The 16,633-nt window shown below is 39.5% G+C and overlaps 1 protein-coding gene across 1 annotated transcript in view; it reads right to left on the reverse strand.

Annotated features, from left to right (window-relative positions):
* The window catches only part of LOC117388721 (bromodomain adjacent to zinc finger domain protein 2B-like), a 96,061-nt gene that overhangs the window by 26,176 nt on the left and 53,252 nt on the right, over positions 1-16,633 (reverse strand). The window contains 5 exon segments of the mRNA XM_033986308.2: positions 75-268; positions 1,008-1,095; positions 1,097-1,170; positions 1,263-1,454; positions 6,807-6,977. Coding sequence (XP_033842199.1) covers positions 75-268; positions 1,008-1,095; positions 1,097-1,170; positions 1,263-1,454; positions 6,807-6,975 — 717 coding nt within the window. The 5' untranslated portion in view covers positions 6,976-6,977.

Raw genomic sequence — 16,633 nt, forward strand, 5'->3', positions numbered from 1 at the left:
CGCTCCAGCATGCAAACTCAACCCCACAACTAAAACAATGTGTTTAATGTTTAAAAAACAGCACTGCTTCTCACCTTCTCTTTAGTTTTATGTGTCTTCTCTACCGATGCTGCTGGCTTGTTGGAGGGGCTGCTACGTTGACTATTGGAGGGCTCTGGATGTTTTGTTGATTTGGCAGAAGTCTGAACTGGAGCAGAACTTGGGGAAAAGCGCCCAGATTGTGTGGATGGAGGACAGACCACACTACCATTAACTGCCCCATTCATTCCTAGAAATACACGAGATATGCACTTTGTTATTCAACTCCTCAGTGAATCTTACAAGATAATGAAACACCCAACTAGCAGCTAATAACTGCAAAGAGCCTATAAAAATATTGATTTATACACTTATCTCATCGAACATGCTGGCAAAGCACAAGCCTAGCATGAGTGGTTTACATAATAGAAGATAAATTAAAAGATATGATTAAATTAAAAAAGTGCAGGACTAAGATTAAAACAAGGAAGGGAGCAATGCAGCTGTTAAAAATCTCTGAAAATAAATCTCAAAGTGATGGAGGGTGGAAGAACAAGTCAAGATAGCTGAGGGGGAGAGATAAAATTTTCAATGCAAATTGTTATAGTTGTGCTACACAATTAGACAATAGCAGTTCATCAAAATTACATTAACATTGAATGTGATCAAATTAATCATCCACGCAAGAAAGTGTTACTATAAACCATGTTTCAAATAGTTATACAACAATACTAGCAGACAGTATAAGCAAAGAAGTGAAAATGTCTTGCCAAGGGTACAACTAAACAGAGTCGTTTTTAATTTTTTTATTGTAAGCCATCAACATATCAATGAAGATTTTTCCCCCTGAATCTTTTTTGGCATGTCAATTTGATGAGATTTCAATATGAATGTTTTTTGGATGAGGGTGGTTAAATGACTAAGTCTAATATGCTCCTGTAAAATTATTTTATATTTAAACACTTCCATAGACAAGTGTAATCACATACCTTTAGGTGGGGAGTGGCTGTTTTTGCTGGGCAGCCTCATCTGGACTGGACTCGCGCTGTGGTTGGGCTGCATGTGAGGAGTAAAAAAACGGAGGGAACCCGATGAAAGACGGGAGAAAGGCAGCGGCTCCCCGTCCATGGGCCTCGGCAGCTCTCCACCACTCTGTTTTAAACACCAAAAACAAATGAATTATCATTGTATAAAACTAATTAAGGTGCATTTATTATACTGTAATCATGAGAAAGTCTAGGTACCAGAGAGGGCTCCTAGCTGGGGGTGAGCGGCCAGAGCAGCGGACATGCCCAGGGACCCCAGGCCTCCAAACTCGGGCCGTCCCGCTCCGGCAGTGTACAGCGCTCCGAAGGCTGGGTGGTTGACCAAAGGAAAGGCACTTGACAATGTGGAGCCAATGAAAGGCTGTTCTCCCGCTGTCCCGAACAACCGGGCTGGAAGATGAGAGACATCTGTTTAAAGATAATTTCTCTCACTCATTAAGTCAGGAAAAATGTTGCAATGGTGCAAATTCATCATTCTGAAACCTATATACAACATAACAAATATAATAAACAAATTCTTCTGTGTATGCCATTTTTAATGATGGAGATCACATAATGCAGATAGACCTGTGCATAGTGTTTTGTTCCACAGTCTCCTTAGGTCAACGTGGTCCTTATCCTTGAGTTTCAGAATGATGAAATAGTGATTAGAAATTTGAAATAAAATAGAATTATATTATTTGAAATGGAAAAACTCAAAATGCTGCATCTAAGAGGAAGCTTTGAAAACCCATGAATTAGATGTTATAATTAGGGTGAGGCACATAATACAAGGTCTACTGTCTATTATCTTTATGACCATCTACAGTAGCCCAAAGTTAACACACTGCCTACTGTCAAAGCCTGATGTTTGTAAATACACAATAGCAGCTGGTCCATTACACACATTGATGTTTTGACAGTCCATCTCTGAGTTAACCACAAAGACTATATGAAAAAATCCAATCCTTTTTTTCTTACAACTCAGGCTCATTAAACTGAAAATGTGCGTTAAAAGAGAGTGTGGTGTATTCTGTTGTTGGTGACTCACTTCTTCAGAACAATTGTGTTTGAAGCACAAAGCCTTGTTTACATGAAGCATCCCGACCATTTCTGTACTGCACTAAAGTACTACACAAATACATCACAATTATGACTACTACTGCTATTTGTTTATTTCACCTTAAGCACCTCATGTCCTGTGAGTATTTGTTAGAAAATACATCTTTGAATATGGAAAGTACTCTATGAATCTTTACATGGTTATGTGACCAGTTGTTTTAAAAGGGAGAAAGAAATAACTAAACCCTTTACTTTGACAGGATGCCTCGCTAAACCTCTAATAAAACATAAAACTGATGGACTATTTTATATGAATTTTACATAATACACAATTGCACATATCATTAAGGAGTAGCTAAAATTACATTAGTGAGGTCGTCGTTTGGTTTACTCTCTATAGAACCTTCACATGTGAGTAGTGAATTTTGTTACAATCCTTTGAGCACAAAGTGATCGGTGTATATTGTTGAAAGTGAGAGAAACCACTGCTGTAAAGGAGGACCTCTTGCTCTTCTTTTGGCATCCCATTTCAGCACAGAAGAATACTTCATCAACATCATCACAGTCTAGCGTTTTCCTGAGCACAATCATTTCTGGCAGGGGCGACTGCCACGTATTACCTCCTCCCAGAGTCAGATGCAATTTGGTGTGAGCATATTTCATGCAAATTCAATTTCTATTTCAGAAAAGGAGAGCAAGCCACTGTGATGCCTCTGCATAAACCAGGTAATACACATGCAAAAAGTGATGACTGAAGAAAAGGAAAGTGTTGCGCTGTGCAGATGAGAATGTCAAACTACCATCCACTCGCACACACCACAGAAATATTTTTCAAGTGACACCATTGCAATGTTTTCAAGTCTTTCAGCCTGGGGTTTAATTAGGCAGATGCTGCACAGCGGAGAAAAACATATTAGATGGATATGTATTGCAGTTAAAAATAAACTTTGTGATTTTGTGCCAGTATTGTGACACACAAGGGTATAGTCCTTCAAATTGGCTCCAAGGCTCTCTCCTCAACACAACAGCGACTTCTTTTTGAATGTCATTAGAATATGCTGAATATGTAGAGGCCGGGGTATCAGCAAGTGGAGGATACAAAGATAAACGAGTGCAAAGCCAGTCCCAGAAAGACCGGTTGCAACATTCACTCCTGCCTGGGGTGTCCACCTCTCCTCCACACACCAACCCCCTTCTTTTCTCTCCTAAGCAATACAAAGTGACATCTGCAAACGCCTTTTCAATATTAATGCCAGCATCCAGGAGGCAAATAATTAAATCTAAAAATTTGCAGCGCAGGGAAGACATACCTAGGATTACCTCCCATCTCTCTCGCCCTCTCTATCTCTTGGCCTCTTTTTCATTCTGTTTCAATCCTTTCTTCTGACAAAATGCACCGCCTGCTTTTTTCATGTTTGGATGCTGCCGAAGGGGGATTAATTTGTTGTTTGTTGCAGTCAATCAAATTTCCAGAGACAGATTTAAGTTAATTGCATCCGTGAGTTGATCCCAGAAGGAGAGAGTGCAGCGATCGGCTTTTATTCTCCAAGTGATATCCTCATCAATGACACATGCATACACTGACACTGGCTGGCACATCCATGTACTCAGCCTTCTGCTCATTTAAATACAGATTTTTTTTTTCATAGTGTTATTGACACATGGGCAAAGGACCTTGAATCAATATGTATGCAATGACCGTGTATCGCGGCAACAGAGATTACTAATGTTACTGGTGTTCTTGTTGTTTTCCGAATTTTTTCTTTTTCACACAGAACCGTGACAAGCCCCTATTAATGTTACTGTTCATGAAATATTTAACAGGTTTGAGCATGTAAAATTGCAGACAGGACAGCCACATTTTAGGGAATGGTCATAACCTGTCTTTTAATATTAATTGCTTGCCCTTTTAACAAATCAAAGATGAAAACTCAGATAATAAAATGCCCTTTCAAATCAGAGCATTGGGTTCAAATGACAGCTTGGTATTCTTAAAATAGTTGTGAACAATACAATAAGATGTTATTGCACTGTAGTAAATATAACAACAATTTGTGGTATAAACTAACTACATCCTACAATGCAGTCTATACAGCACTAATATAAAGTTTAAAGGTCCTATGGATTTGTGTGTGCTTCACGATATAATGCTGTTGCCTCCTCAAAAGCATGCCTGGAGTTGTGTTTTGTTTCATTCTCACATGTTGTTGAGAAATCCTAGTTTATTAAGCTGTCTGCATCTCCAAAACTCAAAATGCTCTGTTCCACGTTGTGATGTCATATAGTGGTAATTTTCAAGTTAACAGCTCCTTTTACCTTTAGTTCAATAGAGATAGGAAATTCCAGGGCTGAAATGATTCAAATGATTCTAGTAAAGGTGTATGGAGTTTGAAAACACAGTGGAGCACTTCCTTTATTACCACATGACATCATCAACAACAACACACAACAACAACAAACTCAGATGTTTTCCATCTGAGAGAAGAACTCTAAGGGTTTGTGTGTTAAAAATTGGTGAATGTATCAAAACCCAACTCCAGGTATGTTTGTGATGAGGAAACATTATAACATAGATCAGAAAACAGAGTAATATGGGCCCTTTAATGATTTAATATGTCATTGAAATTATTGCATTATCTGGCTTACTGAGTCAAATTACATCAATGCTGCTTCGGGCAAAGCAATAGTGACTGGTTTTACATTATTGTATGATTTATAAAAAGGCTGTGTCATCTGTAATTGTTTAGAGTATGCTGCGATATTATGCCTCCTCTGTGGGTCAAGGAGAAGTGATTATGGAAGAAAGCTAAGACAAGAAAAATGAATAAAAGGTTGGTAGCATGCCTGGTTCCAATTTGTTGAATTCGGGTGGGCAGGCTGAAAATGTAGGTGGACAAATATAATGGAAGATACAGATCTTTTATATAGGTATTAGACTGGGTGAGAATCAAATTTACTGGTGAGCTTCTAGACTTCCAACCACAAACCAAGCTTTCTGCTGTTTTTTCAGTTAGAATGTAATACAAAATTATGTAAAGCGCATGGGTTTCTCTAATCGCAGATATAGTCTCCCAAATGCCATAAATAAGGACTTATTACTTCATATTTAAAAAAAACAAAACCCAAGACCTTTGCAAACAGATACATGTAATGGATGTTTCCATATGTTCTTATGAGGATAAATGTGGCCTTAAAATGGCGGCACAATTTGGGTAAAAGGTTATTGCGATCACGTTTAGATTTATGATATGTTTAAAAGTGTAAAAGTTGAATTCTTGAATCAAACCACATTGCGATATTCATTTTATATATTGTTGCATTTTAGCCTTCAGTGTTAAGAAATGTAGCTAGGCATAACACTTTTGAGCCTGGAACATAACTAACCCAGATCTGATCTGTTTTACACATCAATTTCTTGGAGATTTCGTTGCAAGAAGATAACTCTAGCAGTGTTAGCGTCAGTCTGAAAGGCCTATGAAAAATTTGCGATATATTAGGCGATGAGGAGGCAATGGAAGTAAATGATTCAGTGGCTCTCACAGCACTCACTACATAGACATAAACAGACTACTTTTTGCCTAATGACCTTGACCAATACAAGGAAATGGCTGATGGTGGAAAGGGCTGACTAAACATGAGGGGCTCACGAATGTTAAATCATGCAGGCACGATGGTCTCTGTGCGACCCCCATAGATGCGCACACAAGCACACAGACAGCAGTGCAGTGTCGTGCTGGGCTTGACTTGGAGGCAGCTGGAGCCACAGAGCTGGAGGTTGTCAAGAGACATGGTGAGGCATGTGTGTAGTTCTCACACAAAAGAACCTCCTAATTGTTTGGGATTCATTAATGCAGCCGCTTTTCAATTGCAACCCAAGCTGTCAGGAAAGGAAGGGGGAAGCAGAAAAAATGAAAAAAATAAAATAAAATAAAAACACATAACAAGGAGTGAGGTGTATTCAATGTCAGATGCAAAATGACTGTATAATTAACACCACGGCAAAGTTGTTTAATATGGCAAAGAAGTGGATCGTGAATACTATCAAGAGTGACCTGTCTGGAGGTTATTGGTGGCTTGTGTTCTGTGTTTAGTGAGGTGCTCAAAATGTCAGATTTTAATGTGAGGATTACTGTATTAAAATGATGCACAAAACACCTTAATGTGTTTTCATTCACAATGCAGTTACCATACCAACAATATGTGCCCAGCTGAATTTTTTCAGTAAAATTATTTTAAAATGGTTTGCTATTTTTGCATTTGTAAGTAGCTTTTTATATACTGTGTTTTCTAAATGATAAAAGTTGAAAAATACACAATTATTACATACTATTATACCAACTGTGATACCTTGAATCCCCAGTAATTGTGAAGTCAACTAGCCTTTATATCACCAATAGGGGGTGACCATTATAAGTTTATTGTATGTTTTGTTTATTTTACCTAAATATGTAAGCAGCAATAGTAGTAGTAGGAATAGTAATTGTGGGTAGTAATAGTAGGAGTAGCAGCAGTAAAAACACTAACAGTAGGTAGAAGTAGTATTAACAGTTCTAATAGTAGCAGTAGTAGCAGCAGCACTAACAGTATTACTAGTAGCATGAAGTAGCAGTAGCAGTAGTAGTAGTAGTAGTAGTAGTAGTAATAGTAGTATCAAGTTTGGTTGCTTCTATCACATATTTAAGTCGTATGTCTAATGCTTACCAGAGTTACTAAGGGTGGATGCCAGTCCAGAAGGGCTCGGGGCCAGGCTGCTCTTTGAGTGTGGCGCGGGTGACGAAGAGGAGGAGGAGGAGGAGGAAGCCGCGGGAGAGGAGGTGCGCGCCGCAGACAGGGTGGGCACAGGAGAGGCCAGCCGCTCTCCGGACTCCATATCTGTCAAACACAATCCAATCAGCAGGGTTACAATAGCACAGCACACCAGCACTAAACAGCAAACACACGCATCCACTCGCACTCTCCTCTTCACAACTCACTTCCCCGGAACAATATTTCTATTTAGCCATGCTCACTGCCTCCCAGCCCTATTGATTTATATGAACTCAGAAAAAGTGCCATCTTAGACAGCAAAGTGGGTTTTTACATTTGGAGGCAAGGGGAAAAGCAAGGCTCGGAAAGCACATCCTGCGGCAAAAGCATTTGAAATCAAAAGGGACCCGTGTGACCTTTACAAAGCCCTTATCAATAGAATAAAAAACAAAAACACAGAAAGTTGAGGCAGAAACGTGTACTCACAGCAAGACTAGGCCAAAACTTTCAAATTGGATGATACAGAGGAAGGGATGAAAGGATAAGGTTGGGCTAGCTAGCTAGTATTGGTAGTATTATATTTCCAGTACCATGAATCAGATCAGTACAAATGGCAAAAATAAAAATAAAAAAACACTTAGAAAAAAAACCTGACGAACAAGGAGTAAGTTCAATCATTTGCCCAAAATAATATTTAAATAAAAAAGGACTGTGTAGACAAGGAATATTTCGTCTTGTGTTTTTAGTAGAATGATTTCATTGTTCATCTATGTATTATTCACACATCATAGTGACTTTATTCATAAAAGTGTACAATTTTTTCTATGACTTTGGTGGTACTGCCTTAGTGAGTCAGATGAAATTTTACTATAGTCTTGAAAGCACTAGTGAACAGAATATGAACATCTATCTTAATCAGTAGGATATAAACTAGTAAACTTGGCCAGTCATGGCTCATAAAGGGGTTGATGAAATTGAAGATACATATAAGTGGGTCTCAAGATCAATTAGAAGTGCATGAGGTGGTACATACTGCCAAAAAACAAACAAACAATCAATCCATTCACCCTCTATCCAAATCTCTACCCACATCTTCCCCCTGGAAAACTGGTCAGACATGATATCTTGGTGTTTAATTGTATTTTTCTTATGCATCGATTTATCTGTATATTTGTTTTTGGGTTTTTTTATGTAAAGCACTTTGGTCAGCTGAAGTTGTTTTAAATGTACTATACAAATAAACTTAGACTGACATGAATTGAAAATCTTGCTCAAACTGCCTCAATAGTACATTTTATATATATTGTAATAGCCCTTGTATACGTAACACTCCTACTTTAAAACACTTTCCAAAAGACAACATCTTTGCAATATAAGAGATCAGTATGTGTGTAATGACTTTCACAAAACAAGACAAGATTATTATTTCCACTCAGAAAATACATAAATAAATAAAAAATCTTCAAATAAAAACAAGCAAATAGTCCATTTTCACTTAGCTACCTCACCTGCCCTTTCTGAGACAAATCCATGGGCACGGGAGTAAACAAAGTAGTTTTACACCTGTGTTTGACTACAGTCCCTTCAGTGCAGCCTGATGGAAGTGAATGCCATTTAAACCGAGAGCTCTTTAAGGCATCATCGCTCAGACTCCTTTCAGTCACAACTAAGACTAAATAGAGAGAGACTTTTAGGCCATGGATGCATTAACCAAAAATGTTCCATTATCAACACTAGGAGACAGCCTTTATTGACCAGCCGACGAGATTAAACCATCAAACATCTGGACAAATACTGCACCGGCATTATTCAGTGGTGATAAGAGGCAAGACAGTGTGAAGCTGTTTGGAAACTCAAAAGTGACGATGTATAATTTAGATGTTAAAACTTAAGTAAATCTAAAGTTGAGCAACAGTTATTTTTCTGACAAGTATTGTGATTGTGATGAGACTTGTTTAAAAAGTGAATTCAGACAGCACATTGTAAACCACTGTAGGAGCATTAACATTTGAGAGAAGACTATTACAAAACTAATATAAGAATCCCATTAATGTCAGAACATGTCTATTGAGGTTTTACTCCAGGTACAAAAAAACGTTTTTTGTTTTGTTTTCTACGATCTAAATAATTGCAGCCTTTGCAATTTGATAAATGTGTCAACTAAAATTTTGATTAGATTACGATAGTGTGTGTCCCCAGCAACAATAGAAAATCCCATTGGAAAATCTTACACAAAAAAATCCATTACTTAATGCTGAATGATTAAAGCTTCAACTTTAAATATATGTTCTTGGGTAGGACCAACATGTTTCCTGGGTGTTATATTCAATGGACCCATTAACAGCTGGTCCAACGCCAAAGGAATGGGCAATAAAACAGAAAGCTTCTTGGCGAATGACTGTTTAGTAAATTAAAGCAAAATGCAATGTGCTCTGCTTCTTTAGTTTGCGATGCTCACTCTTAGAAACTAAATAACAGTTTATGCATAGTTTTGTCTATGTAGTTGTGCTGGCAGAAGCCTATCAGAGCAAACATGGAACAGAGTGAGGGGGAACAAGATAGGACGGACACATTAGAGAACCATTAATGTACAAGGAAACGTAATTTGAATTGAGTGGCACTTTCTGACAACTTTGATACTTGACACTAAAATTACTACTGACACAAAATACTCATATCAGCAAGTACTGATATTAACAGGACAACATTTGAATTTTTCTACACAGTTTTAAAAATTATATTGATCTATACCAGAGTAATATACAATGTATTATTAATATTCAAGAAGCTACAAATATGTTGTTTTGACAATTAGTCTTCCATCTAAAAAGTGTATTTTGATTATGATTTGGTATAGGTGTCAATCTATAGGCAATCTATAGGTCTGTCAGAATAATTCCTATAGCGAGTTATCGTTCAATATATTATAAATGAAACAATCATTTTATCAATATTTATTGTGGGTATTTTTTCTTTGAACTAGTGGGTTTTTGGTTTTTTTTATTTTATTTTTTTGCAATATGATAAGATTTGAGTTTTAGAAGGTTGAATTATGAACTAAAATGACAGAAACTAATTACTTAAGTGTTGCATTCCTATTCATTTATACAGCTCAACAATATTGCACATTTAGAATACGTTTTGGGGGGGTATTTCTGTTTTATGGTTTGGTTTCACTATTATTGTTTAATGTCTATATTGGCTTCAGCAATAAATCACACTTGAAAATGTGTTATCGTGACAGGGCTGTCTTTTCCTTTTTAGCATTGTGACAACACTTCCAGGTGTTCTCTATGTATTATAGGAAGTGCTCCCCACTAGTATGGCTTAGCGAGGTCACAAGCCAGGATGAATATAAAGTGGATTGAGTCAAGAAACAAGATCTGATGCAAAATCAGAGAGTGAATCACTACCAACTTGGGGGCGGAAGATTTTATTTTGACCCTGAAAACTAAAGTCGATGAGAATAAGTCTATTAGCACTACTTTATTTGTTGCCAGAGTAGAGCACAAGTCTTTGGCAACAGACCAATTCATTATTATCACAAAAAGTACAAATACATGTACCCTGTTTAATCCTATCAACGAGCCCGTTTACATTGCTAATGCGTGGGCACAGCCAAATAAATGTTTCAGAGCAGACCCATTTGAGAGAGTTGTGAACACAGTATGGCACATTAAAAAGTGGCACATCGCTCCTGTCTGTCACATCCACCCGGACTGGTTCAGCTCTCCTCTCGTCTCCGTCCGCTTGACACTAATCCAGGCCCGAAAATCCCCTTCAAAAGCACAGTTTGCAGATTGTGTTTTACAGGCAGGCTTTGTTATTGTGTCATTACACATAAACAGTCCCTGGCTCCATCTCCCACTCCCTCCCCACCTCCCTCTCTCCTCTGCAGAGCCACTGATTAAATCTCTGAGACAAAAGCTGCTATCCTCTGAATATCAAGTATCAGCCTTTCGCCAGGAGCAACACTGACAAGAGCGAGAGAGGGAGAGAGAGGAGGAGAAAGAAAGAGAGGAGCGGATGACAAGCGAACCTGCTGCAGTCCGTGGGGAGGGAGGCTACTGCTGTGCCATCGGACTTGGGCGGCCATAACTGCCATTGCTGCAGTGTAGAAGAAGAAGAAAGATGGCGATTGTGTAATTACGAGCAAGGTCATAGGTCCGTCCAATGGCCTCCTGCGCAAGGTGACAAGTTTGTGGGTTAAAGAAAAGCATTGCAAGCATGCAAAAACCAGACTTACACTTTACTTAGGAGGATTAATTTCTGTTTTAGTCATTTAGTGATGGGTTACCTATGACACATTTGGGAGGCTGACATACACAAGTTGTCACCTTTTAAATGCCAGGTTGAGGTTTCACCAGATGCAAAATAGCATCCCCCACCCCTACACCCTCTTTCCCGCACGCGGACGGTCTAAATAATAAAAGTGAATATGATTAGGGGCAAGAGAGGAGAGTTGTGGTCAGTCATAATTACCAGAACAGATGAGAAAACTATAGGTTTGTGTCTCCAAGGACGAGCTAGCTCCTGTAGTGTCAGCTGGTGAGTGAGGCAGATCATTCCCTACCTTTATCAGGGCATCTGAAAAACAAGCGCAGAAATGATAGAGGGGAAAGGATGACCAAGATAATACAGTGTGATGCTGTTGTAAAAGGCATCAACCAAATGGGAGGAAAAGACAAGCTGCTAAAGCATTCCTGTCTCTTCTCTATATCTGCGCTTAATGCCTCGCCCTGTCAGAACGTGATGATGTGAACAGAATTGATTCGGCCCTAACAAACAACAAAAAAGCAATCCCTCCTTTGCAGAGGTGTAAAGCACATTGCTCCCCTCCCCCTCGCCATGTCTCATCTCTCACCATCTCTCAAAGGGCCTCTTTCTGGGATGAGAGAGAAAGGACAGCGGGAGGAAAAACCACTGCAAGGCAAGTCCATCTTCCCCCGACAACTGCAAAACCGATCACTTAGTGCAATTAAATCTAATAACAATAAGAAGATTGCTGAGCTCCAAATGCAGAGCCACAACGATGATTGTAACAATAACACAGCGCCAAGGTATTTAAGCATCCAATCCTGACTTAATTATGAGAAATTAAAATGGATTTAGCATCAGAATTAGCTTGATTTTATAGGTAATTAATGGCAGAGCACAGTGGCGCTATAAGATGTGTTATAATCTCCATGAACGGCTAAATCAATCTGACTTAAACATCGCCGACCAATCGGGAACGAGAATGCACGAAACAGCAGGTCTCCTGATGCAAGGAGAGGCAGAATTTATGCTAATGGCTTGAACTATGATTTATAAGATGTGTTGCAAAGTCGGATTCACAGTCACGTACACAAATATAGCAGAGCACCCAGCTGTCAGCGCGTACGGCTAATAGCGGCATGGTGCAGAGGCCCTTCAGGAGATAGTACAGCTATAAACAGCCCTGTGGTTTTATGATTGCATGTGGCCTGCATATAGGAGCCATCACATGTCAGGATCATATGAAAGGAGGGCACAATTGTATAAAGGGAGGTGCAGTGCGTGTGTTCGGAGCAGATGTAATGGTCTGTGTTGCTTGTATGTGGCCTTGCATCATGCATATGTGCTCATGTATTGACTGCTGTATGTTGCATTTGAGAGCATACTTACCCAAGCAGCAGGTTTACACCCCCCTCTTACACAATGCAGCTTTTGACATCAAATATCTAAAGCACTACATCACTGAACCAAAATAACGTTTTAAAAAGCTTTGCTGCATTTGATATGGCAGACCAGACTGGAGTATTTTATATTGTTGTTAGTAATAGTCTAATTCCTCATTCATCCAGGAATATTGTACAGTAACAGATAGTCCATATTACAACATCTGAAACCCCACTTACTTACTAATAGCATGAAGTAATTATCTGTCTTTTCTTTTAGAATAATGAAGGAAAACCTTTTTTTTTTTTTTTTTTTTTTTTTCAAAGTGTTAACACCCTTGAATACTGTACAGTAAGAGATATCAAAAGTGGTTCTCAGGACTTGGTATTCGAGATGTTTTGCCTAAACTTGTATTTAATTCTGAATTGAGAAACCTTATCTGAGATGTAAAGTGCCTTTAACAAAATTTAATCCATATTACCGCATTGGAAACTTCACTTACTTACTAATAGTATTATTCTTCTAGAACAATGAGGGAAAACCTGCCTTTTTTTTCCCTTCAAGAATGTTTTTGAGTGTTGAACCCTCTAAAAACCAGTAATATTGTACAGTAACAGACAGCAAATGTGGTTCTCAGGACTTAGTATTAGAGATGTTTTACCTAATTCCAAATACAAGGGTTTTAAAGCTAATACTGTTTTAACCTTGTAATTAATACTAAATTGAGAAAGCTTATCTGAGAGGTCAAGCCTTTATCTTCAACAAAACCTCAGTAACTTACTAATAGCGTAAAGTAATGTTTTTTCTAGAACAGGCATGGGCAAACTACCACACACAGCCCTTTGGGCTTATTAATCAGGGCCGCCGAATGTGAACAAATGATATTAAAATAGGTAAGGGTAAATCATGCTTTGCTACAGGTTACAGGCCAAATTTCTAATTTAATACATACATATGTATATCCTAGCGCAGCCCCTCTGTAAATTTTAGAACCCATTGTGGCCCGTGTCAAAAGGCTTGCCCACACCATTCTAGAAGAATGAGGGAAAACCTGTTATTTACTTTTTTAGGGTTGAAGTCTCTAACCTTATAACTGATAGCACAAGTTAAAAACCACATGGCCAAAAACCTATATTTGACATGCTGATTCACTTTTTAAAGAGGACTGGTGGCCTGGGTGTTTTGGAGAGGCTGTTGAAAATCAGACAAGTACATCATTATGCAACAGGAATGTTACACTAAATAACTGATTTAGTACACAGTATAGCCTACATTAATTAATTTTCTAAATTTACTATAACATTCATACAGTTTTACCTCCTACTTGTCAAATACTTTCTTACTACAAAATTAAATCTTTGTTATTATTTGGCAGTGACTGAGCAGTATATTTGTGAGAAATGTGCCCCTGGTTCTTTTGATAGGGGACACCCACTTTGGTGTAAACACACAGAGGAGAACATACATACAGCCATGCATGCTACACTTTACGAGCGCCTTTGCTCCATGTGGCTATAGAAATGTGCAGCCGCTCCAAGTCCTGGCCCCCCTCATGTCTCAGCCCCGCCGTCAAACACACAAAACAACACACGCACTCACAGGAACAGATGGCCCACACTAACTGAGATAATCCGCCAACAGAGTCATCAGCATGGATCAGTGGTAATCAGAGTGTGGACACAATGTCTCTTCTGCGGCTGTAATGGAAGGAGCGCCGGCCCCGTGGAAATGCATTATACCCCACCATGCCCTGACCCCATTCAAAGACTCAAGGTGCTCCCAGCTCAACTGCTCCCTCCATGTTCTGCTGCTGCTGTAATATGTTGTGCTTTAGAACAAGCTGCAGACTTTAGCTCGTCCGTGTTAACAATGGGAAAGTCAACATAGCAAGTGTGTCACGTTGATTGTTGCTAGTAAAACACAGGATTATAAAAGAGTAATCCAACATTAGCATATAATTTAAGTAGTGTTAAGTCGCTGCATTTTTTAAAAGGGTGAGACTCATGTAAACTTTAAACTATACCATGTAGTGTACTGTACCATGTAGTATGTAGTATGTATTAACTTCACTGAGCACAGCCAATTCTACTTTAAAAGCTCAAAGCACTTTTCATACATCTTGTTTTAACAGACATCTATAATCCTCCTCCATGTGCTCATAATGTTTAATTTATTTCTGTAGTATTTTAGTTTGGTTTTATATACTTAACTGTATTTCAGACTGTCTGGTCTCTTCTTTCTGTTTATGTTCATAATGTTGTTGTTTTTGCTGACCATGACATGTGCATATGGATGTTTGTGCTCTGCATGCTGGCAACCGATGATCACTAAGTGAGACAGATCATGTTGCTTATAGCAGAGTGCACGCACAGGCTGCTTGACCGCTTCAGTCGTGGTTGTACCGCGGCCCTCCGCACACACACCCAGCAGCAGCTCGGAAGTGGCATAACGCGACGCCTTGGCAAAATAAGTGACAACCTTTGTCCAGTGTCACACTGAGAACATAGTCGTTTAAAGGAATAGTCTTAACTCGACACTAAGCTGGTTGTGGTCACTCACAGGCAACATTCACAGGCAGCAGAACAGATTTACAACCAACGACTGGAAATGTCTTTTTCATCAAGGGGACATCAGACTGAATTGTTGTAGTGGAATAGCTATTGGTTTTGATTAATGGCTTACTGCCTCTTGGATGGGTATAGACAAAATCTACCCGGTATTTGCTGTAGGTATCAAATATTGCTGTTTGGTCTTAGTTGAGCCTCTTATTAATCCTGTGTTTAGTCCTAGTGTAGTTGTTTATCCAGTTTGGTCCAGACTAAATCCTTGGTTTAGGACTGTTATCGCCTCATACTTGGACCGAGCAGACGCCCGTAGCAGTACAAAAGACAGCGGCCCCAAAGCGGCCTGTCAGCTGACAGCAGAGTGAACGGCCCCTCCCTGGGCCTGCTGCTGCCCAGTGACAGATGGCAGAGCCGGGCACCACCGCCTCGACTCGCCTTGGCAGCGCTATTGGCCACAGGTCTTATTACAGCCACTGCCTCCTGCCTAAACGTATCACTGGAGCTCTCCATAGAGACTGGCATTGCCAGGGTGAAAGGCAATGATATGGTTCTGTGTGAATGCACAGCAAGTGTTGCTAACACACAAACACAGATCCATGTCTCAGTAAGAGGCTTTGGAGAAATCAGAAAACCAAAATGGCACGCCACACGCATTCTGTACATTTTCAAATGACAAGGAATCAACTTGTGCCAAACGGCTTTATTTGCGTTTTGAAGCCGAGCAGAGATGCCAGAGACTGGAATCAACATCCCTCACATCCTCCGGCGCTGGCTACGGCACTCTAATGTGATTTTGGGACATGGTGATGACTCGGTGCAGAGGAAGAGGATAGGCCTGTCACTTGTGCTTGATGTCGAACCTGTGTGTGACAGAATAGTGTTACTCAGCTCATCCACACATGTCTCCACCAACATCGCCGAGACAGGAATAGACTGCAATGATGTGTTTTCAGAAAGATTTGGTGTGTACCGTTGCACTCACAAACATAAGGAAAGCACAGTATTAAAAAATCCACTCGTTGGCATCTGCATTGAGGCAAAGATAATTATTCTCCCAGTGGTAACCTAGCAGGGTCTTCACATGAAAAAGGCAGGAGCGTGCATCAGGCAATCATCTCTGATGAATGTGCCCTTCTCCCTGTGCTAACCGCTAACAGTCTGCCAGTCTCTCTGCTCATTACAGAGATCTGCCCATGGAGCTGGTGGCTGCATGTGTCGACAAGAGTCCATAATGACTGTGGAGCCGTTTGGAAGCACACGATAACATCATGCAGCTATTTTAGACAATAACACATACACCAATGCAAATGCAGCAGCGCCCTAACCCACAGGCACACCATTAGAGCCAAGGTAACACATGGTTGTCAATGTGCTTAAGACTAATGACAATTTACACCACATTTCTACATTTGCTCTTGTACCATTTCAGAATCACTCAGCTTTCCAACGCAGCTCAATGGGAAAAAAACTAAAGTGATGATTTGCAAAAATGTTACCTTGAGGGCTCCTACATTGTGGCTGAAATATTGTGTGCTCAACATGTAACGAAAACACAAAAACTGCACTTTTAGACTTGTC

This window comes from Periophthalmus magnuspinnatus, chromosome 3, assembly GCF_009829125.3.
Source record: "Periophthalmus magnuspinnatus isolate fPerMag1 chromosome 3, fPerMag1.2.pri, whole genome shotgun sequence".
Taxonomy (NCBI): domain Eukaryota; kingdom Metazoa; phylum Chordata; class Actinopteri; order Gobiiformes; family Gobiidae; genus Periophthalmus; species Periophthalmus magnuspinnatus.